General features: G+C 30.9%; 1 protein-coding gene across 4 annotated transcripts in view; it reads right to left on the bottom strand.

Annotated features, from left to right (window-relative positions):
- Window positions 1–3448: 3448 nt before the first annotated feature.
- The window catches only part of LOC116766840 (tyrosine kinase receptor Cad96Ca), a 30399-nt gene continuing 9352 nt past the window's right edge, over window positions 3449–24495 (bottom strand). For 2 of the 4 annotated variants that reach the window (XM_032656963.2, XM_032656965.2), the window contains exons 2-11: window positions 16472–16711; window positions 10455–10684; window positions 9796–10284; window positions 9539–9646; window positions 8636–8774; window positions 6786–6937; window positions 6385–6567; window positions 5580–5719; window positions 5279–5420; window positions 3449–4616 (exon numbers count right to left, since the gene is read on the bottom strand). In XM_032656963.2, coding sequence (XP_032512854.2) covers window positions 4392–4616; window positions 5279–5420; window positions 5580–5719; window positions 6385–6567; window positions 6786–6937; window positions 8636–8774; window positions 9539–9646; window positions 9796–10284; window positions 10455–10684; window positions 16472–16526 — 1863 coding nt within the window. In that variant the 5' untranslated portion in view covers window positions 16527–16711 and the 3' untranslated portion in view covers window positions 3449–4391. Of the gene's footprint in view, window positions 4617–5278; window positions 5421–5579; window positions 5720–6384; window positions 6568–6785; window positions 6938–8635; window positions 8775–9538; window positions 9647–9795; window positions 10285–10454; window positions 10685–16471; window positions 16712–24067; window positions 24270–24495 lie in introns of those variants that run through there. The other 2 variants (XM_032656964.2, XM_032656966.2) reach the window with 2 other exon arrangements.

Below are 24495 nucleotides of genomic sequence, written 5' to 3'. Positions count from 1 at the left end.
GACAGAGAGAGTCAGAGTTCTATCGACATATAAATATGTTCCATTTCCTGTTTTTTTATTATTATTTTTTTATAATTAGTTAATTTATATTTAAAAAGTTTCGTCACTAATCTTTAAAATCTACTTTTTAGTAAATTTAGAATTACACTGAAATATTCTAATAAATATAATTCTTTAATTTAGTTTTTGTAGTGACGAAATTTTAGTTAACAGTTGAAATTATTACATCAATTAATAGGTGGATCGGAATTCGGATAGACGGCATAAAGTATGGCATTACTAACAACTTGGCCTTTCGCAGTGTAATCCTAGTAATAAATATCTATCGTTCTATCTACTACGAATGTATGCGTGTTATTTTTTCACCCAAAAACAACTTCACGTATTTCAATGAAAAATTTCGATAATATTTCTTAGATATCAGAATATAATGTAAACTTTAGAATGTTCTGCAATTCCTTGTAATACCCGAGATAAAAGGATTTTAAATTTGTTTTTTGTATTAAATCATATGGTGTAGACTACGGTTGACGCTGCAAATTGGTTATCCTGTCTACTTTATTTATAATTTTTTCTGTGAACCCAATTCTGAGCGTCAGGTCAGTAGCTATAGACGGCAGGAGCAGTAGCTAGTATTTGCTCTAAAATTTATTAAAATAAAAAAAATCTATATCGTGCACTGCACTTATATTGATGTATTTATGTTTGAAACTTTTGTACTACATCCATTTATTAAGGTGGTTTTGGGTAATGATATTATATAATCGTAGCTCGAATTGTATTACTGCTGTCAGTATTTTGAATGGCTTACCATGGTGAGGTTTTTGACTACTAGGTAGTATGTTTTAGCCTCAACGGTTGTTGGAGTCACTGGTTGGCAAGTTTGCGATGCTACTGTTTTAGTGACAAGAGATTTGGTAAAAGGCTAACGGTTTTCGATTTGAAAGTAGCCTACCAGAGTGAGAAGTGTCTTTTGCCAAAATAGTCACATTAGTTGCAGTTATGTGAGCGTCGAGAAACTATTATTTATTGATCCCAGCCTATTAATCAAAGAAAGTTACTTCTTTCTTCCTTTTAGGCATAAATACCTTTTACTCAAAAAAGAGGAAACCTTAGTTAGCAAGGTTTTAAATAACAACATGTAAAAAACTATGAAATGAAAGAGGCTTATTTTAATTTCATAAGATATGTATAGGGTTTTCCATTAAGGGCGCTTGATCTTTGAAATGCAAAAAAAAATACATGTAGGAAAGATATTTGCGAAATTTTTTTTTTATTTGGAAGGTCTATTGACCCCATTATGTATGGAATATGACATCATTCAAATGACCGCCACGGCTTCGGTTGGTGGCGCGCACACGAAAGGTCCAATTTTCGATGACTCAGGCGCACATATCGGGCTGTATTTGATCGATGGCGTGGCGTATGTTGACTTTGAGGGCATCGGTGATTTGCGGCTTGTTGGCATAGACCTGTGACTTAAAAAAACCCCACAAGAAAAAGTCCAGCGGGGTCAAATCGCACGATCTCGGTGGCCAGTTCACGTCGCCTCCGCGCGAGATGACCATGTCCAGAAATTGCTCGTGCAGAACTTCCATCGTAGCGTGTGCTGTGTGGCACGTAGCGCCGTCCTGTTGAAACCACATGTTGTCCAGATCCATATTCTCGATTTCAGGCCAAAAGAAGTTGGTTATCATCGACCGGTATCGCTCACCATTGACGGTGACGGCCACACCATTATCGTTTTCGAAAAAATACGGACCAATCACGCCTCCGGCCCAAAATCCGCACCAAACAGTCACTTTCTGCGGGTGCATTGCCACTTGGTGAACCTCGTGTGGATTGGTCTCGTCCCAAATACGGCAATTTTGCTTGTTGACATAGCCATTCATCCAAAAATGCGCCTCGTCGCTGAAGATGATTTTTTTGCCAAAATCGGCGTCAACTTCCAACTGCTCTAATGCCCAGTCAGCGAACACACGGCGCTGTCTATGGTCATTAACCTTGAGCTCTTGGGTCAGCTGGATCTTGTACGGGTGCAGGCTCAAGTCACAACGCAAAATTCGCCAAGTTGTCGTCTGCGAAAGGCCGAGTTCCTGTGCGCGACGCGGAATTGACTGCCGCGGGTTTTCGAGGACACTGTCGCGCACAGCGGCGATATTCTCGGCAGATCTCGCGTTACGTTGACGCACGGGAACCAGCTGATTGTTAACTGACCCGGTTGACTCGAATTTGTCCACCAATCGACGGATAGTCGACTCGGCAGGACGATCATCGCGACCGTAAAACGGGCGAAGTGCGCGGAACGTTGCTCGAACTGAAGACCCATTTTCATAAAACAATTTTATGATTTGCACGTGCTGCTCGACACTGTAACCTGCCATGGTGGTTTGGGAGGACGGAATGAATATAACACACTACATTTGACAGCTGTCACTCAAACAACATGGCCGCAATCAGCTGTCAAAGTTCAAGCGTCCCTATTGGAAAACCCTATATAAGTAAATTTAAATAGGTATAGTATATTTAAAAACAGAAATATCTAAAAGGTGTATTTCCTATATCCATATTTCAGCATTAAATAAAAGGTATTTTTTTTAAGTTCCTTTACAATAGAATTCCTTTACTAACCGAGGGAGAAGTCATGTAGTAAGTGAAAATTTGATATAATTAAGATGAACACATTTGTAACTGCCTCTGCTGAAACAAGTTATCTACTTTGATCTAATTTATTATACCATTTTAATGATATACATATTAATTCCTATCATTAATTTTGCATGCTCATTTTTCAGTTTAATAAGTTTACTTGTTATTGTTAGAAGATTATTTTAAAAGTAATGTATTTATAGTCTTTCAGTTTTGTTCATAAATTAGAGTTCATTCCAGTTTCGCTAAAAGTAGAGTCCTTTGGATAAAGTTAATATCCTTCAAATTCTTCCCTGAATGAATTGTACAAATGAGTACAATTTAAAATGTATATGACCTTATTGTGGAACGCAAACTGTTTAAAAATTGTTATAGTATTCAGCTGATGTGGGTTATTGCCGATATTTGTCAACGAGATTGACTCTAGCAATCATCCCAAGTTTTTTGTAGCCATCTTCTCAATAACTTACCTTCGAAAAATATTGTGGGGTAACTGAAACTCAAATACTACTTTTCTTACCAATAATATTACTTTATTAATTTGCATTTTTCAACCACCTTGATAACTACAAAATAAATCAACAACAACAGTTAAAGCGACCAAGAGAATAAAATTTGCTATATTTATTAAATAGAAACAAATCTATGATTTAAACAAATAAAAATCACATCTCGTCTGCCCGTGATCACGGTTGCTGAAAAGTAATCGAAACGTCGGGAGTATGTAGTTTTTACAAAAATAAAGCACGCGTAATATATCCGAATAATATTAGTTTCATTCAAATAAATAAAAATCAAGTCAGTGAAATTATATTTATTAATATAAGTACATAATCATATTATGATAATCAATGGTTTATTTACAATGTTTAACATAGGTAGTAAAAGTATAAAAAATTTGGCAGGACTAGTTTCTAAATTTGATACAATAAAGTAAAAATTACAAGCTATATAATCTCTTTTCATTATTTATCAATATATTTCACTATTCTGTAACAGAATGTTGTGTAAACAAAATAGCATTTAAATCTCAAAAGTATTTCAAAATTATATGTGCATTATTAAACATGAATTGGAAAAAGTGTCTAAGCCATAGAGAATCCAAAGCTAGGCTTTTAAAAACCTAATCAGAGCCATTATTACTAAATTAATTTTTTAATATTATAGTCTTGTTACGTTTATTTTTCTTTTTCCCGGAATTTTAAATGATTGTCTTACTTGATTAATTACAGATAATTACAAAATTCTTGTTTAATAACATAAATATTATAAATTTTCTTAGGGAAAAGACTAAATATTCGAGTAGAGCTTTTAAAATAAGCGATTCATATGAAATTGTTATTGTGTAATTACGTAGAATATTTCCTTCGTTGGCGCTTCGGAAATAAATTAGAGCCGATACAACAATTTTGATACTTGATAACCTTTATTTTGGAAAAACAAATATGTTTCATGACTTGTAAATAATTTTATAAAACTCAGAAATAGAGTAGAATTCCTCATATACTAGAAATTATGATGACAAATTGCTTTTCTTTTATCGAGGATAGTTTAATGAAAGTATATATATAGTTTAATTTAAGTATAGTAATGAAATATGAATGGAATGAATGGGAATAGATTTTTAATATTACACCTTAAATTTTCAAATCACAAAAATGCATACTATAATGAGTCATTTGATATCCATCAATTATTTTTAATAATCACCATCTGTTGAACTCTATTGACCTTAAATATAATTACAACTTTTCTCCATCCAAATGTTGAACATTATAATAGGAGTGGTCAGGAAATCTTTCAAGTTCTATATAGTCCATTTCAGTACATAATAACTTTTCTAACATTTCAACAACCTCTTTGAAGTCAGGCCGTGATGTTGGGTCTTCTTCCCAACAGTAATACATTATATTGTATAATTCTCTTCTACAATGTTCTGGCTTTTCTAAGCGATGACCTTCTCGTACCTATTAAAGTATACAAATTTTAACTTAAAATTATACTTTTAACTTTATAGTTATTAAGTATGATCATGTTAAACAGTCAAGTCGAAGTTCATAATTTTCGTATCATATGATTATAATATATAGTACATAATTTTATCAAAAAGTTTGCTAAAGCTTCTTTGTCAAATTGAGCTGGAAAAAGCTATCCCATCAAGCAACGGTGGGTTGAATCCAGACAAGGTCCATAAATTTATCGTGACATGTTCATTTATTTAGATAGATTCAAGGCAGCACAAAGTTAATTCAATGTTCAAAAAATAAAATACCGTTTTTTATAATTAAAATTTTGTAACAATATAACCTAAATATTTAAAGTTTTTCCTTTTTTTTATTATAATACATTTTAAAAATACTGACACAATCGAAAAATATAAACATCAAAACGTATCAATAATCTGTACCTCAGAAAATATGACTTGCATAAACCATAACTTAAAACGATCATGTCATTCATCAGTTTATTAAACGAATGGCTGTGTACAAATGCAAAATTTTGTTTCTACGAAAACAACGTTTTCTTAAGTAGAAATTGGGTAAAATATATTAAGTATCTCACCAAATTTAAATCGATACAGACTTTTACTGTATATTTATTATTGATAAGGAAATAATAAATAACTTACTTTTTTCATAACATCCCCTGCGGACAAACCAGGATAAGGAGTCGAGCCTAGCGTCACAATCTCCCAAAGAAGGACACCAAAGCTCCATATATCTGACTTAACACTAAATATATCATCGTACAGTGACTCTGGTGCCATCCATCTGTTGATATTTAAAAGTGGAACTCATATTTATTGCTTATTTAAATTTTATACATAAGAAACGATAACAAAGACAAAGATTTTTATTATATAAGGTATTTATTATATAAGGTATATAAATCAGACGCTCTATAGTTACTTAATAAAAACAAAACCGTACCTAATAGGTAAGCGTCCATCACTTTTCCTTTCATACACGTGGGTGCCACCGATGTCTCTAGCGAAACCAAAGTCTGCAACCTTGCACGTTCTTTCGTCGTTAATCAGTACGTTACGCGCCGCTAAATCTCTGTGTATGATCTGGAAAATTAATTCATAACATTTATATTACTGTGCTTTTAAAGAAACCAACGAAAAATATTTTTTTCCTATAAATTTTGGAGGACAAAGATATAAAAAATATCATATCTCATCATCTTAGTATAAAACACAACTTGTATAAACACAAAACATTTTTTATATTCATTATACTCGTAGTTAAGTAAATATATATATTGTAAAACTTAAAACTCCTGTTCAACGAATAAAATTGAGCAGATAATAATTTTATTTTATTTTAAGTTATGGATAAATTACTTTTTGATAATATTTACACAACATGGCCACCTTTAATAGATAATATAATAATTAAGGTTGTATCTAATATGAAATTTTAGAATTCATGTATAGGATCATTTTAATCTCAAAGTTTGTATATTTTTACGTAACTCACCTTCCTGCCCCAGGACGATCTTAAAACATGTTACAAGTTCAAAAGTTTTTAATAAGTAAAAAATACATCACACTCGGGGGTTAATGAGTATTCCATAACATGAATAATAACGATGACAACATATTTTATCAGCAAAATTTTATATACTTTGTATATTTTTAAATAATTATCTTGATGTTTTCTTTTTCACACTAACGCAACATAAAGACGTACATATATAGCTATTATTCAAACGAATTCAATTATTTCTTACCCCTTTGGAACTCAAAAAGTCCATGCCCCTCGCTACTTGGAAGGCGAAATGCGTTAAATCCCGTGACGTCAGAAATTGGCTACCCCCGTGAGTATTTCCGTAGTGACGCTCAGCGCGAGAATCTCGAAGGAATTGTTGAAGCTTACCCAAACTCACAAATTCCATTATCACAAGGGTTGGTTCCTTTAAAGAAAATCGTATTCTATGTATTTTGAACGATTTGATTATATAAAGAAAGTCAAACATACGGAATAATATTACAAGTATCAGCAATTATACTGGACTGTGTATTCAATTAAATAAGTACATTGAAGCTTTATTAAGTTTGCTTTTTTTTCTCTTACAATATTTTACTGTTTTAAATAAAATCGAATATCATAACTAAGCTGATCCACCCTTACCATATCTGTACAACAAGCTATGAGACGAACGACATTGGGATGTGTTCCCAAATTCTTCATCACATTCAATTCTTGTAATAAATCTGCCTTTTCTTTTTCTGATGCATTTTCTTTGAGTGTTTTCACAGCCACCGTTTGCTCTCCTTTCTTACCTGAAATTGTTACAATTATTTGAAAATCCTTTGTTAAGTATACGTCATATTCAAACAAACAATTGCAACGCTACGACCCTGTAATTTATATCCTCTATTTCAAATATTAACTTTATTCTTCTTCCTATTTGATATCAAACATTTGGATGTTCGATATCTTTTATATGTCAAACAAATGTTGTTGTTAGTGCTCATATACAAAGGCATAAACATTGTAAGCAATTTCTATTCGCTGTCACAGGAACTTATGTTTTAGAAAGCAAATTTATTTTAGTGAGGAGCTCTTTAAAAGAATATTTATTTTAGTGAGAAACTCTACTATTTTTTGAAGTTAATACTTTAATAAACTAAATACCATAAATAATTGACTATTAGCTTAAAATACAATAAAAAATATCTTAAGCGAAGCCAACACTAAACTTATACTCAAGTTAGATTCTTTTCAATCAAAGTCATCTAAAAATTCATGATTTATATTTTTAAAATTTATTCTTAATTTATATATTTATTTCAATTAACTAACGTATATTTAATATTCGAAATGAGTAAGTAATATTTCATAAAACAATGTTATGTTTTAACTTTTAACATTACCATGAAAAAGAAATAGTTCAAATAATATTTGTGTATATTACATTTATAGAAATTTCTTTCAATGTAAGGGGTTTTCCAATAGGGACGCTTGAACTTTGACAGCTGATTGCGGCCATGTTGTTTGAGTGACAGCTGTCAAATGTAGTGTGTTATATTCATTCCGTCCTCCCAAACCACCATGGCAGGTTACAGTGTCGAGCAGCACGTGCAAATCATAAAATTGTTTTATGAAAATGGGTCTTCAGTTCGAGCAACGTTCCGCGCACTTCGCCCGTTTTACGGTCGCGATGATCGTCCTGCCGAGTCGACTATCCGTCGATTGGTGGACAAATTCGAGTCAACCGGGTCAGTTAACAATCAGCTGGTTCCCGTGCGTCAACGTAACGCGAGATCTGCCGAGAATATCGCCGCTGTGCGCGACAGTGTCCTCGAAAACCCGCGGCAGTCAATTCCGCGTCGCGCACAGGAACTCGGCCTTTCGCAGACGACAACTTGGCGAATTTTGCGTTGTGACTTGAGCCTGCACCCGTACAAGATCCAGCTGACCCAAGAGCTCAAGGTTAATGACCATAGACAGCGCCGTGTGTTCGCTGACTGGGCATTAGAGCAGTTGGAAGTTGACGCCGATTTTGGCAAAAAAATCATCTTCAGCGACGAGGCGCATTTTTGGATGAATGGCTATGTCAACAAGCAAAATTGCCGTATTTGGGACGAGACCAATCCACACGAGGTTCACCAAGTGGCAATGCACCCGCAGAAAGTGACTGTTTGGTGCGGATTTTGGGCCGGAGGCGTGATTGGTCCGTATTTTTTCGAAAACGATAATGGTGTGGCCGTCACCGTCAATGGTGAGCGATACCGGTCGATGATAACCAACTTCTTTTGGCCTGAAATCGAGAATATGGATCTGGACAACATGTGGTTTCAACAGGACGGCGCTACGTGCCACACAGCACACGCTACGATGGAAGTTCTGCACGATCAAGCGCCCTTAATGGAAAACCCTATATTTAATTGTAGCTTTTAATTATCTTTTTTATCGATTAGAGAATTGAAATAACTATGGAACTTATAGTGTAATTCTAAATTATTTTTATATCCCACCATCAATATCAATGGCCTGGGCTCTCCATACTTGACCAAAGGCACCTTCGCCGACAATATTAAATATCCTAAGGCGATGTCGCGGAAATTCCCAAGCATCCCGAGGCTCTTCTTTGCTGATTGTTGTCTCTTCAGATGCCTAAAATAAATTTATCTAATCAACTGAACTTTTTATGAAAAAGATATAAAAAATGAAAGGTAAAGATGTATAATTGTTTTAACAATAGACAAATCTTCCTAATTTTTTAATTATTATAAAATATTCGCAAGATTAAAAACAGCAACCTACGGAACTTCTCGTGTCAGTTTCTTTACCAATTAAGATGTCGTGTCGTATATCCTATACATCGGAATGGAGGTGCCATCTAGAAGGTTTATTACAAAAATCCTAATTAAAGTTCTCCAATACTGTGGCGGCGACACTTTTACAATGTTTCTTCTATATTATGTGATGACAAAGTAAGTCACCTTCGTGGGCACGATTAAATATATAGAATGCTCAAGCCACCGAGTCGAGTCGTGGCAGGGTAGCTTTATTGATAAAGAAATTGGAATACGATATTCTGATTGTTGCTAGTCCAAATTTTGAATGAATTATTAATTTAATTAGAAAGTACATCTCTAGGAAAAGTACTCATTTGTTATTAGGACCATACATTATAATACCTATTTTTTATTATTTAAAATAATAAAATACTATATGCATATATATGTGTTTTAAACACTAAACCTGCGGGAATATAAATACGCCCTTCAATTCACTTATGTTATTCATAGTTACAAGAAACAGTAATGGATGTTTCAAAATGGTTTTGGTTTTTTATGGCGAGAAGATTATGTAAATATTAAGCAATTTTTTGATAGATATAGTACTGATGATAAGTGAAAGAGGTCAAAACTGACCTGTAAGTGGTTGCTATCCCAGGATTCGTAACGATTAGAATATGCACGGGGACGGTCCCATAAGTTCATAGTTGCGTCTTGTAACACGATGCCACTTGAGTCTTTGCTCTGTGGACAACCGAAATAAGAAAAATATGCTCTTAATTTTGACATGGGATGAAATGAATTTTGGTCATATTTATTTGTACCCCTATTCCGTATCAATTCAAACCTACGTTGTATATTTTTGTTACGAAAATGTATAGGGTTTCACTCACCATGTCATCCTTTTTTATCTTCGCATTAACACTGTTCTTTTTCCAAACAAATATTATTACTCCAGCGACAATTATAACTAATCCACCAATAGCTATAAGAGGTATAACCGTTAAAGGCATATCAGTTCCCATCGAAGTCTCTTCGACTGCCAGTTTAGTAATATTTTTTTTGTTTTCTTCATTTTGTATTCTATCTCTCTTTTCATTATCTTGTTCTTTTTCTAATGGTATTGTTGTTGAGATCATTGCCGTAGTTGTGTCAAGTACTGTTTTTTCAGTTTGTGTCTCTGTTAGTTGAGTACTTTGTGAAGGTCTAGGAAATTTTGGTGGCATTGGAACGGTAGGATAATTGGGAATAGCAAAGGGTGGCGGTCGGGGTACATTGGGTCGAAAACCAGATTTATCTGTAATAGAGGCTATAACTTCTGTCCGCTGAGGTATTGATGAACCATCGAATGCCGTTACCCATAGTGAATAAGTTCGGTTTTCCTGCAAAAAGTCTTTCATTATTTTTTTTATTTTACCTCAAAGAAAATAGAGATTATAATAACGAAAAAACTACGACAAAAAGAAACAAAAAAATGCAATAACCAAATTATTATTTTAACTGTATTATTTAAAGCGTTACATGAATTTCTTTAAACATAATTTATGTTTACCTTGTCTTTTAAAGTATCATTGACAGTAACTATACCGGAAACGGGATCAATTTTAAAAGGAGTTGGAGGCCCAAAAGTCTCCAAACCGTATTTTACATTTTGTGTTCCAGTACGATCACTATAAACTTTTGTAACCACAGAACCGATGGGGTCATTGGACATGACAAACCAATTACGGTCTACATGAGTGATGGCCGGTAAACTGAATCCAGGTGGTAATTGTGGAGACACTGGAAAAAAATAACATTTCTAATTAAGGTAACAATGTTAGAACCAACTTATTCCGAAGAATTTTTAAAATGCTATCAAGTTCTGCAACATGTACTCAAACTGTCGATAGATTAAGTTTAGATTCGTTAAAAATGTTTAAGCTCAGTTCTAAGCTTAACTTTTGTAATTGAAAGTTAATGCGCCGTTAGTGAAGTTTTGTTCATGAAAAAAAAAATCCACTAAAAGATATTTTTTTACGTGTTGGAATACCAGTAAATTTATTGAACTCTTACAGACCAAGAGATGTCACATGATTTGATTTATTTGTCAATAAGTGACCACATTTCCTACTTACTTTGAAGATGATGTGTGACGACATAAAATCCTTTATGTTTGCCGTTCTATGTTATATTTCATCAATCTCAACTACGTCACATATGTACAGTTACTGGCTTATATAAAATACGATACAAAGAGTGTAAATTTACTTTTAAATTAATAATTAAATCTCATAAAGATTTCATTTCTTGTTTATTTCATAATGGATATTCCTGAGATATAACATTTTTGCATATTATTTCGTTTAATTAAGTTCACTTACACTTGAAATTCTTATTTTTATAAGCCGACTGCATTGTGGCGAAGTGATAAATAATTATAAATAAAAGGCTACTCTACAATCAAAATATAATATTTAAGTGTTTTATTGAAATACAAAAGTCACCAACGTCTTCTAAAATAGTATGAAACAAGTGTTTTACTTTGGTATAAAATATTATTTTTAGTGAAAAAAAATCTTTTATTTTTAGTGAAAAAAAAAATCTTTTTAATCCTTACAAGTTCATGCTAGCGCATAAGTCAAATTACATGAAAAAAATATTTACACGATGTTTTTTACGTTTTTAATGCAAGAAAAATGTGGGTTTTATAGCTCACGAAAGCAATTTTCAACCAATTTACTTTATATGACGAGAGCCGAAGCTAGTTAAAATGAAAACACGAATATCATATTAAAACTTATTAAAAAAATATGAGATTTTCAGGTTAATAAAAATTAAAAAATATGAATATAAAAGTTGAAAATAACTTTTTAAACCCTAATTATTAAACATTGATCTTTGATCATATCTGTATTAAAATATAAATGTCAATTTATAAGCAATAACTATAAATAAAACAAATATTGCGGACAGTGTTCCATACCAACTTGTAAGTATATTTTTTCTAAGAATACAATTGAATTGCTTTATTTCAAAGCGGCCCTAGCTTTTATAAGCAATGTATTCAAATGAGGGCATTGAACTTATGTCCTTCCTTTGCATTGAGTTTTTGAAACAATACAGGTATAAATAGAAGATTTATAGATTAAACAAGAGAGAGGTTTATAAACATTTCTATATTATACATTTCAAAGGAAATTTAGGATAAATTATCCTTACATAATTATGCTAATCATGGTATTAGTATTCCAAAGATATCCAGGAGTAATTACCGTTACCCTTAGGTCTGGTGGTGAAAAATATCACTTATTCGTTTTGCTGCCTATAGCGCTTTGCTATAACGATACGTGGAAGAAATTTATTAAGTACCTGTATTTTATACTTTTTTAGATACCAGTTTTATTTTAGGGATGTTAAACCTATTATTTTATTACGCATAATCTATAGACTTTTTTGTAGGGATTAGTCGCCTCATGAAAATGTTGTAATTGTTGTCTTCTCTGGAACTGAATTATAAAAACATCACGCAATAGTAAGACATTTTGTTTCATTACATAATATAATCCAATATTAAGAGGTAAAATGATAAAAGCTAAAACTCGAGGATAACTAACTGGTTTAATAAACAGCGAGAGAAAGTTCACTTTCACCGACCGATTACAAACGACACGTAATACTTCCATTTATGTATTCTGAACGCATATTTCGTAATTTTGACACTATGAACAGTATGAATGATAAGATTTTGTTTTGTTGGAGGACGCCTAGCAATCAATTCTTGAATTCAACCTTTGCAGACATGTCTAATAAATCTATTTTAATTAAAATTGTGTTCTGGTAATTATTTAGGATATCATGATATGTCTCGATGGAAAAAATTACTAATAATTTAACGAAACAAAGAATTGTCATAAAGCACTAGATTTCGATCGCTGTTAAAATTAAATTGACATTTATATTAATGTATTGAAATACAGGTAACTAAAAAGTTAATATACGTTAAATGTATTCTGGTTTTGATACTTATTTTCTCAATTTTTTTTATGCTAAAGGGGGCGACCGAGCCGACGGCCTACCTGATGGAGGTAGTACCGTCGCCCATGGACATCCGCAACATAGATTTGCGGATGTGTTGCCACCATCGATTAGGGAAGAGGGGGAGAAAAAGTGGGAAAGGGACGGAAAAGGGAAGGGGTAGGAAAGGATGGGAACCGGCTCTCTTGCTCATCGGACGAAACGTAACCATTAAAGACTACTTCACGCCGATCTTCTGTCGAGCCAGCCCATGTTCGATCTGCAGTAACTTGACCACAGCTAGGCTCTACCACCTACAGTTACCACCTACTTAAATAATTATTTGAGTGATAAAGTTTAGCAGTATCTTTTTGAACCAAATATTCTATATAAAATAATCAGGCAACCAATCTAGTCTTTTTGTTATATTTAACGTTTTACGTATAACACAATTAAGCTTTAACTGCCTTCAGGTATTTCATAGCTATAATTTTAGAGCAAAATCTAATATTTACTTTACGATCGACGTTACATTTAATGATTTGGGCGTCCATTTTATTTAATAACTCTGATATAGAAATTTGAAGGTTATTATTATATTTTATAACGAATTTTAAGCAGTCCTCGGTTTTATGAACATTTTATTTGAGGAAGTGCGATTTATATGTCACATAAAAAGTCACAACAACCCTTGATGGGGTTAATAACGTAAGAAAATATTAAAGACTGTATATGATTTTTAGCTCGAGAATAACATTATTAGAACCACATATATCATATACAAGGGTTTTTTAAATCATAACCTCATTAAAAATGAGACATATATCTATGTACAGCACCTGTTATATCCATTTAAAAATATCACAAAAAAGGTATGTATATAATGCATTAAAAAGGGTCGTAAATAAGTAGGAAGTCAATATTCTCCAAACAAAAGATAAATGTACTGAGGAAAAAACTTTTCAGTTTTAATCATTTTCTTCGTATACTTCGTAATAAATCATGCTGAGTTTACCAGCTCCAATAGGCATATAATGTAACATTTTACATAAGCAAAAAGTATTCTTTTCTTCTAAATTAGACTAATTTGCCTGTTCATGATTCCGAAAAGAGATACAGACTGTCATCAAGTGGTTCTTCACGGTTTCTATTTGTCCAAGTAAAATAATGAACCCTTAAAGTAATTTATAATAATCAGAAATTCTTTGCACAAACGACCTTGTATATCATTTTCATTTATACTCAACATAAATCTAATATCAGAATTTCTCTTCTAAACTGTTGTTAATTTCAAAATTTTGTGTTGGATTTTATGAGAACAAGCCCTGAAACTAAACATAATAAACATAATACATTAAGGTCAATCTGAACACATATTTTATGAAACTATTATATGAAAATCATTACAAAGATTTTATATTAATAGTCAGATATTAAATGGAATTGTTTCATAATAACTATTGTTTTCATATTAGTTTATATAGTCAAAATATATAAAAAATGCTAATAAAAACAATGTTGTTTTTATTTGTGGAAATCTTTCTTCATTTTATTATAACATTTTGCTCATAGAGACCTGAATCGTCAAATCGAATAAACGTCAGCGACTCTAATACTTTTCAAATATTTTCTTTATTTGTGGAAAAAACTACTAACGGAATATTAAATATTTGTTTCAATATTAATAAAAATTTATTTTATTAATTGTATGTATTCATGCTTTTCAATTCTAGATGTATTTAACACGCGTTAAAGTTATAGTAAATTATACTTAAAGGTCTTTCAAAATTGTTTCGATAGTTTTTCTGCCATTTAAACCGCCTTTTAATTAATTTAGTCATTCTAAACACGTTCGCACAGATAAAACTATGAATTTCTTAATTTATATTCTTATCTACTCAAGTTCCGAACATAAATTATTTTTCCAACCGTTTCAAGTATTCCTTCATAAAAAAATCTTTATTTATATGCGTCATAAGAGTGTATAGATAATTGTAACATCAAATTATTAATTGTTCTCAATGCATCTGGTTGGCATGTACCTAATTAAGCTATGAAGTTTTCTTGTTTATGTTACTAGTGCCGTGTTCTGATGTGTTCGCTATTTTGCAGCCTTGTCATTCTTACAATTCAAATTGGCGTGCGAATGAGACGAAACACATGTGACCTTGATATATGAAAGAAACCGGGGCACTGCAATGTGTGTGCGTCGGTTTGTACCAGGGCTGCATAAACCCACAGAGCTGTTCCGAATCTCGTGGTAAGGTCAAAACAGCCTAATGTGTATTCCGTAAGAGCGAAAATCCTTTAGTATGTTGTGAGAAATGTGGTACTCGGTACGTCCTAGACTAATAAAGTGGCTGCGTTCAATTTTCTAACTTAAACGCGTAATGATAAAGTTGAACGTATCTTTTAATTAGTTTGAGAATCTTAGAATTCAATTTTCACCTGTGGAAGGTGTATGACATACGTAAACATATTTCCCACTTGACGAGTTACAAGTAGTCATAAAAATTACTGTGATGTACTACAAACGGAATGTCTAGTATTTCAATAGCTTCTATGTGACAAGCCCACACGATCCTATTAATTAACACAGATTGATATCTGTATTTTTTGATTTATATCTTAATCGAGAAGACTTTCTCGGAACTTAATTTTTTTTACTAAAGACGACAGAGTAAATGGAATTTCATATGTATATAAAAAAATATTCAAAAAGTGCTGCTACCAACTTTTTATCTATTGTCTATCATGTAATCGAACGTTTTTAAAATAATAAAAGTAATTTATGTTTACATTTTAAATATTGAAAGCATAAAATAATACATAATCTTTATTTAAGGTACTGCTTAATAAATTTGTATATCGTTACAAAAACGACATTTATAGATATAAATCAGCAATAGTAAAACCGTTATATTAGTTTCTTTTTTGTTCACATATCTCAAGACAGAATTCAATATATCAGAACAGTTTCTATTTAAAACAGCCAGCTTTAAGCTTCTTGTGTTCCTGTTACCTTAGTACTATATAGAAGCAAATATCGTATTTCAGAATTGTTTCCCAGCTCACATCCCTTTCGCGCGAATAGTCAAACCAGCGGAAGGAAAGAGAAGTGACATAAACGTTATTCTATGTGATAGTCCCTACTCTACGGATACGTCAATGACTCTTAGAAACAAACCCGTTGGCTATCTCTTGCCACAAACGTATAAATGTTGATGTGCGAGGGGAATAGATATAGGGGATCATAGAAAAACTTTCTATGAGTGTGTGTATGTGAACTGAACTCTGGATGCGTGTGCCACATACGGATCAAAACTAGACTTGCTGCTCATTTCTTATATCCTGGTACTTTCTAAGAACATCTAATACTTGGCGGAATTCTAATACTCGTATGGATGGTTCAAAGACGTTCCTAACGTATATATTAATGATTTTTTTTGCGATCTTTGTAAAAAAAATTAAGTTATTTTCGTGACTTTCTAATGAATTCTCAAATTTATCACTTTTCGGAAAACTATAAATCTGAAATATTAAAAAAAACTAATAAATATTATAACAACATACCTGTTGAAAAACATCCATATATAATTCCAATGATAAGAAGCATTTTAATTTTCATTGGACAGCTGTCGTTATTATATTTGAATACCCTCGTCGATTCATCTGTTCTGTAGCCAATGACCACATAACAAACACATTGACACTTTTGTCACACGCACTATGAAACACGTAACACATATGTTATATGAGGAAAGTTTTCGGTCCTCGTATTTCCGACTCCATACACATCTTGCGACTAGGCCCCTGAAACAGAAAATATATATTTTATACATAGAAGTAATTTTATTGGATGGCCGTTAAATTTTACAAACCTTGATTAACTCTGCTAATATTACATTATGAAATCTAGGAAACGAGCGCTTTTTAGATATATTGTGTTTTTGAAATTGATCTCAATAAAAAATGTATAGCTTTATGATCTTCAAATAACAAAGTGATTGATCAGTATTATATTTCAAATTTATATAAGACATACATTGCTCCAAAAACCTTGCAAATCCCTCACTACGATAATAAATCGTACCCACAACTTATATTATGTCGATTACAAATAATTTTCTATAACTTTTTCATACAAATAAAATAGTTATCTCTTATTAGCTATGCCTTAAGATCTATTTTGATATATTGGTGATTGAATGTAGCTAATCTTATAAAGAACCCTATTATTATTTGTGAAAGTCTTTCTAAAAGAAGTTAAGCAAACACGGTATAATTAAAATTGAGGCTAGTACCTACCAACCACGACCACTTTCATGGACGAACAAAATTATCAAAATTGTTTCCTAGTTTTGAACAATGTTTGTAACTATCAAGTAATCTACACCTACGATGGAAGATGAACCCGTTTAAACAATAAGAAACTTCCTCCAGTGGACATATATATAGATAATTATTCAATATTAGTTGATCAAGTTAGAGGTTTCACATTTACTATCAATTATTTGAAAATATATTTTTATAAATTTATCCCACTCACTTTGTTCTCCAATATGAGTTGGTTTTAGAGATTTATCTGGCTAAATTACTCTCTATGTCATACTCTATATTATTCAACATCTCATCAATAATATTAGCGCTATTAAAGAGATATCACGGAGGTTAAATTATTGTTGTACATTTATTTGCCTTAAAGTATAAAGAGTGAATCTTAACTTTTAATGACGTTGTAAAACTGTGAACAGAATAAAAAACGTTAAGTGTTTCTTATACAATAAATAACGTAATCATTAAAAATATTCTATACCCGTTATAAGTTTTGCTAACAATACTTGTTCTAATATCATGGACAGATTTGTACGTATACTCTTGGCTTTGGTTTGGATCAGTACCGATAGTGACATTGATTTGTGGTAATTGTGTTATTAGGTTTAGTGCAGAAATTAAAGTCATAAATATATTGAAATCAATGTATAAATTTGGTGGGCCACTACTTGCATTTTTATACAACAGACAGACGTGGCACAATACAAAGGACAAATGAGCATCTGCTCGTTACGAAAAATGGATAGCAGTGTGCTAATAGTTATGTTTATAAATAGTCAAATATCGTAAGGTTTGATGTCAATACATAACATATGGAGGCATCTATTGAAAACAAATATCCTATCCATAGATGAGTATAAGATATTTATTTTCGATAACATGATTCCACGTGTTATGAATAAAAGGAATCCTTACTTAAGCAGACCAAAATTATGCTGGAAACGTGTTTTTGCTGAATGAATTACAGTCTTCTTTGTAGTATAGAAAACAAGGAAGCCAGAAGGACAATAGCTCCACCCACCCACCTCTATCCTTAAAATGTCCAAGACGTTATTTAAGTATCGGGTTGATGATTTTCCTTTCATGAGAATATCTAAGGAGATTGCAGGCACATGTTTTAGATGAAAGAGAAATGTGTGTAGAAAAGTTTTAATATAGTTTGTACGTAAAATTAACTTACAATTTTAGGATTTGTAAATAAATTACAGCTATAACTTTTTCTTTCCTACATTCATTCACTTACTATGCTGAATGAATGAAATATTTTAAAATAATTTAATTATTGGTGGTTTGAAACTTAAATTAACTTCAAAACCATCGGCCTTGTTGGTGTTAATACTGTGGTTTATAATACAAGCACTATTGATCCGACCCACTTAATATTACATATAAAACCAAGGCTTTTGCCCACTCATTATATTGATAGTTCTTTTAATACGTAATGATGGATTTGATACGTTAATAAGCCTGTAATTCATAAAGTAATTCTCTTTATGGATATGCTATTATCATAAATTGTTAATACCAATCTCTGTCAGAATATTTGACATGAATCAGGTTAAGTTCGATAACCATCAATCAATTAAATATTGTAGAAAGCTATAAAAATCTTTATTATGAGCATAATACTTTTAATATAATAAAAAGAAGTTTAATGCGATAGTAAAACGTTTAAAATATCAATAAATAAGTAGTTTCATTTAACGAAATAACAGCTAACAGAAGATCCACTTGACCACGATCAGTAGAGCGTACCCGCTTTCTCTAAAGCATGGATGGATACATTTTTGGTTAGAAATCTCTTATATGGTTCTAAATTTCAATATAGAAATGTTTGTTTTATTAACATGTTTCATATTTATTACACTATATGAACTCGTTCGCTAATGATTGTGGTTAATATTTTATAAAATACTAACCGATATTGTCTCCCGAGATTTTAAAACGCCATGTCATTATCTATAACGAATCGATTTCACATAACATGTGGGACGTCGATAGTTATTGGGTTAAAATTGATTTAGATTGGCGTACGGATAACAATAAACAAATCATATCTATTAATGTTAAGATGTATATACTTAATTAAAATGAAAGTATACTCATGGATACACATCCGTCAACTCCGTTCCGCTGAGAACCTGTTGACAGCCAGGGACTTGTTAATCTTGTTCACGGTCTGTCCAAAATTGTACACAACGCTTTCACGGAATTTATTCAAAGTTACAATACATAAAATTTGAACAAAATTACTAATACGTAAAAATTCCGCGACGCGAGTGACGGGTTATTCTTTCTAATCACATATTTTCACTGCAGTCAGTGAATGAACGTAGAATATGGCAGAATTATTATAACGGTCTAATAAATATTGTCTCAACATTAATTTCATAAAATGCTCGTGAACAGCAGTTATTCTAAGATCATAGAAATATTAATATGCTGGTGAATAATACTGCGACCTTTTTTTTTATATAAATTACGGAATTGTGGGTTGTTTAAAGCATACCATGAATGATGAAGATACCGTGACTTATTTTTACTAAAAAGCGCCGTGAGAAAGGCTAGTATACTATTTCATCCATGTCAGTATTCAGAACGTTTGCAACATAAAACCATTACTTACATTCCTCTTTTGCGAGAAAAATTTATAGTATTATGGAGCTGTGAATTTTATTGTATTTTTTATTTTTTAGAATATACAATAGCTATGACGTAAGTATGTGACTGATAAAAAAATATTGCACTAAAATGGGTCCACAAAAAATGCAGATTTATTAGAAAAAAGAAGGCTCAAACTAGAAGTCATAATTTTTCTAATACATATGATGTGATGGGTTATTTTTGTATACTATTAGTACATAATAAAAAAATCATGAGCCAATATAATCGAGAGGTCAGAAATATGAATTTGTATTGATTCTATGACTCAGCTGTTGATATATTTTCATAACAGTATTACCAGCATTTCATGTATTAGTCATTAATATTTACAAATAAATAATTAAATTTTTATTCTTGCTCACAATATATGTATATATATTAATATTTATACAAGGTAAAATGTAAAAATAAATGCGGAGTACGATCATTGTTTCAAATTTATATACAAGGAAACGAATAGCAGGATACAGAGGTAACATTCCTCAAACAAAAGAAGACTTATTACATTTTTGATAAGGAAATGGAATATATTCAAAGAAATATATATGGAAGTGATTATTAAAAATAAAATCTCTATTATTTTATATTTTTTATTTAAAATGTATAAATTTGTGTGGTGTCCTGACATAAAACTGGGATGTCAATTTTTTACGACTTATCGATTTTCTATAATTTCATATTATTTTATAAGAAAATAAGATAGTATATTTGCTTTCGATATCATTATTTGTAAAATCATTTTATTACTAATACAGTGAAAAGATTGTACTCACGTCCAGATATACAAAACTTTGTTAAATAGTAAAAGAGTCGTCTCAATTCTTTATAAAATTATATATATATATATACGCTACGCACTCTATATAAATAAATATATTTAGAGCGAGAGTGCGTTACGTTACGATGTTACTTTATGAGTTATATTTGTATATAAATAATAAGTAAAATGGCAGTCACTAGTATAAGCTAAAGGGTTGACAAACTGTGTGCTTAAATATTAGTTAAAACTACATAATATTATTAATTTTTTTAATAAATAACAATTGAAGGTAAGGTTTTGATATGACTTAACTTATTGAATATTGTGACCATTTTTTTATATATAACCTTATTAAGTTATTATGTACTAAAAAAGTGAAGTAAGGTCATCAGCGATGCTTATCATTCTTTTTAAGGAAATGGCTGTTAAATATTTTAGTTTAGCCGTTTTTTTATACAATTTAGAGGAGGTTTTTATTATTCTATAGCGTTTTCGTTATTTTATAGGTCATCTTGGACTTGCCTTATCGCAAGGATCGATGAAATTATTTAGGAACAAATATTGTTTAATAAACAACTATTCTTACATTTCAAACCATTCAACGATATTTCCGTTTAATCGTGAAATAGAATATAAGAATAACTAAAATCATCAAACGACTAGAAATTGAAAGATATGTAAATGTCTTTAATGTAAAACGAAATATTTTCATAAATATTTATTTTTATAAATACTCACATTCCACATACTTAACTTTTTAAACTTTCGATTAATTCATAGCATTCATTACACATACAAGTAGCTTTTTAAAAAAAATATATATCGGAATCCTCTCTATAATTAGTCATGCATATTTAAATGAAAACAAAAAATCGGAAAACCCATACCGATTAAAAAAAATATACGACTCAATCAGCAATCAAATTGCTCGATTAAAAATCTACATATGTCGAAATTAGCTACGCACGAATTATTTTGGAATCAATTTTATTTCGTCACTTTAGGAATATTTATTTAAATGTATTAATAAAGAAATATACTTCCGTCTACCGTAAAACGCATAGACGTATCCTAAGGCAAGTTTACTTAGTCGTTAAAAAGCTGATTTTTAACAAAAATCTTAAGTTTTTCGTTAAACTATTTAGATTAATTTTAGCTTAGAAAAAATAAATGAGATATAATACATATGAAGAAAAGGTAAAATAAAGTTATGTCGCAAAGTATAAAGCTGAAACACGCACTATTTTATGTATTAAACTAAAAAAATTACCTAAAAAATTAAAGTGTTCATAGTATAATTTATGAAAATGTATACTGGCGAAATATTGTTTATTTATTACGTACTAGACTTAAGTACGTACGTATTTTACGTACGTGTAATAGTAATGTTTATTACGTACCAAAGCAAAATAAATATAAATTTCAAACCACTAAGAAAATACCATTAGTTGTTAGATAAGGTTACAAATTAAATGTTCTATAATGTGCTTAGTGAAATGACTTACTCCGTTTCTAAATTTCATTCTAAATTTGCAAAGCTAGGGAAAAAAAATTTCATTAAAAACCTATAACATTTCTAAAACCTATATAAACAAATGAAGATCTCAAGTATTTAGATTAATTTAACTGTAGTTAAGCGTATACTATAATGGATACAATAACGAGCTATTGGAAACATATCATGCATATAGTCAATTAAAACGTTTACCGTTAAGTAATACAGTTTTTTTAATAGACTTTTAACAATACCGTTCTGTTATGGACCTAGCAAAACATTTTTATGTAGAAAAAATACAAGATGTAGCGATAAATTTGATGAAACATCAATTTTTATATAAAAAATTTTAAACAAAACAATAAAATATATATATTTTTTATATCTTTACAAACAAATAAATCGAATACAAAAAATATTAATATCTTTAAGGTAAAAGACAAAGAACTCGTTCAATATGAAATGTATGAAATTAAGGTGAATTTCTATAGTAAGCTTTTATTCATTGTAAACTATTTGATGAAAACGACTCTGTTTTTAAGATTCGAAGTAAATAAAACCGGTTTAAAACTTTAATATCCGATTCACTCTTAAAATGGCCTTCACACGACACACTTCATTTGGTCCGTAACCGTGTAATGGCTGCGTTATATATTACATATTCCATCACTGATTTTTCTATCTTCTGTAATGATAAACTATTAAAAAAATATCAGACTGACGTATGTAAAAAGATGTATTTATTGTGTGTTGTTGAAATTATAGCGTAATTATGTCTGATGATGCAAAAGACGTACAAAGATAATAACTAATTCCAATAACATTGACGCAAATTAATTGATTTTTTTATGATAGAAATACAGAAACCGCGAATCATTTTAAAATCTTCGCAATTAGAAGAACATAAATTTCGGTAAGCATCCTGTTTTACATATCTTGACAGACGCAGTAGAGAAGGAAAGATTGGAAATTTTATGATAAAGTTAAGTAATGAGTGTTTACTGAAATAAAGACATTTTATTTAAAACAATAATTAATTCAGTAATTTAAACGTTGAACGAGTAATTCGTTTGTAAATAAAATTCATACTTTTAAATTTAATATTAACAAATAATATCCAGGACAACTTAAATAAAACTTCGCATAGCTTTAATTTTCTTAAATATAATGAAATATAAAATAGATTATTAAATAATAACTCTAACAAACTTCATTATTTAATTTCTATACTTCGACATAACTACTAAATAGATAAATAATACGACTGTTACAAAGGGTTTTAGGGACTAAATTAAGGACTGTTAAGAATATTTTAATACAGATTTCAATTAGACCTAATCTGCAGTAAAAAAACATTTGTAAAACAAACGAATTATTTTTTAAAATTTTAATGCTTTTCTTTTAAAGAAACATTGGACGGAGTATTTACTGGTAGATTTTTATAGACACTGAGTTAAAAAAAAACTTATGCGGTACACAGTTTTGAACATCACCGGGACTCATATGGTATATAAATAATATAACCGTTATTATTCTAACACCATAATTATTTGTGTAATTCAGAGAAGTCATGCATAATGACGCAACACGTCTAGAGAAAGTATAGTGGCGAAGTGGAAAGCTGACGTCGGAGTCGCGTTCAACATCCATTCATTAATCAATAGAAAGTTTATGGTATCGACGTATCCAATTTAATTGATTGCAATGTGATTAATTTGTATTAACAAGTAGGTATCACATGCATCGATGTATTTAACAAAATCATTTTTATTGAAATAAATGTTAATAAACACACATGCTACAATTTACATAAAATTTTATGCCAATTCACATCAGCTAAGTATATACAACTACTTAAATTGAACGTTTCCGCGATTTAATTGATAGTAATATTTTTTCAAAAAATTCTACATACCGTTTGTCGAATAATAATGATCCAATAGTCACTTAATTGACAAGTTGTTTATAAAAATACCATACGATAAAACACTGACAACCATTCCAAACTTTCAAGTTAAAACACGATTATGTAAGTTAGTCACAATAAGTCTTCGGTAATAGAAAAAGAATTCGTAATAAAAGCGCACGCGCACCGAACCCGGCGTCTGACTGCTCACTTACGACATGACAATGCCGTCAAACAGTGAAACCCCCCACTATTGTATGCGGGTCAATCGCAAAAATGGATCTTACGGCACACAACTTGAAGCTTAAATTAAGTTATATCAAATGACCTCAAGAATAAACAGGTGGATGGCGTATTGGGGAAAACATGACTTACGTTTGTTGTAGACCAACTATTAATTTCCTTTAGCTATACTAAAATTTGCTATACGCAATAAT

Source organism: Danaus plexippus, chromosome 10 (genome assembly GCF_018135715.1).
Source record: "Danaus plexippus chromosome 10, MEX_DaPlex, whole genome shotgun sequence".
Lineage (NCBI taxonomy): Eukaryota > Metazoa > Arthropoda > Insecta > Lepidoptera > Nymphalidae > Danaus > Danaus plexippus.
Note: the sequence above shows the minus strand (reverse complement) of the source record. Positions and strands in the feature narration are given on the sequence as shown.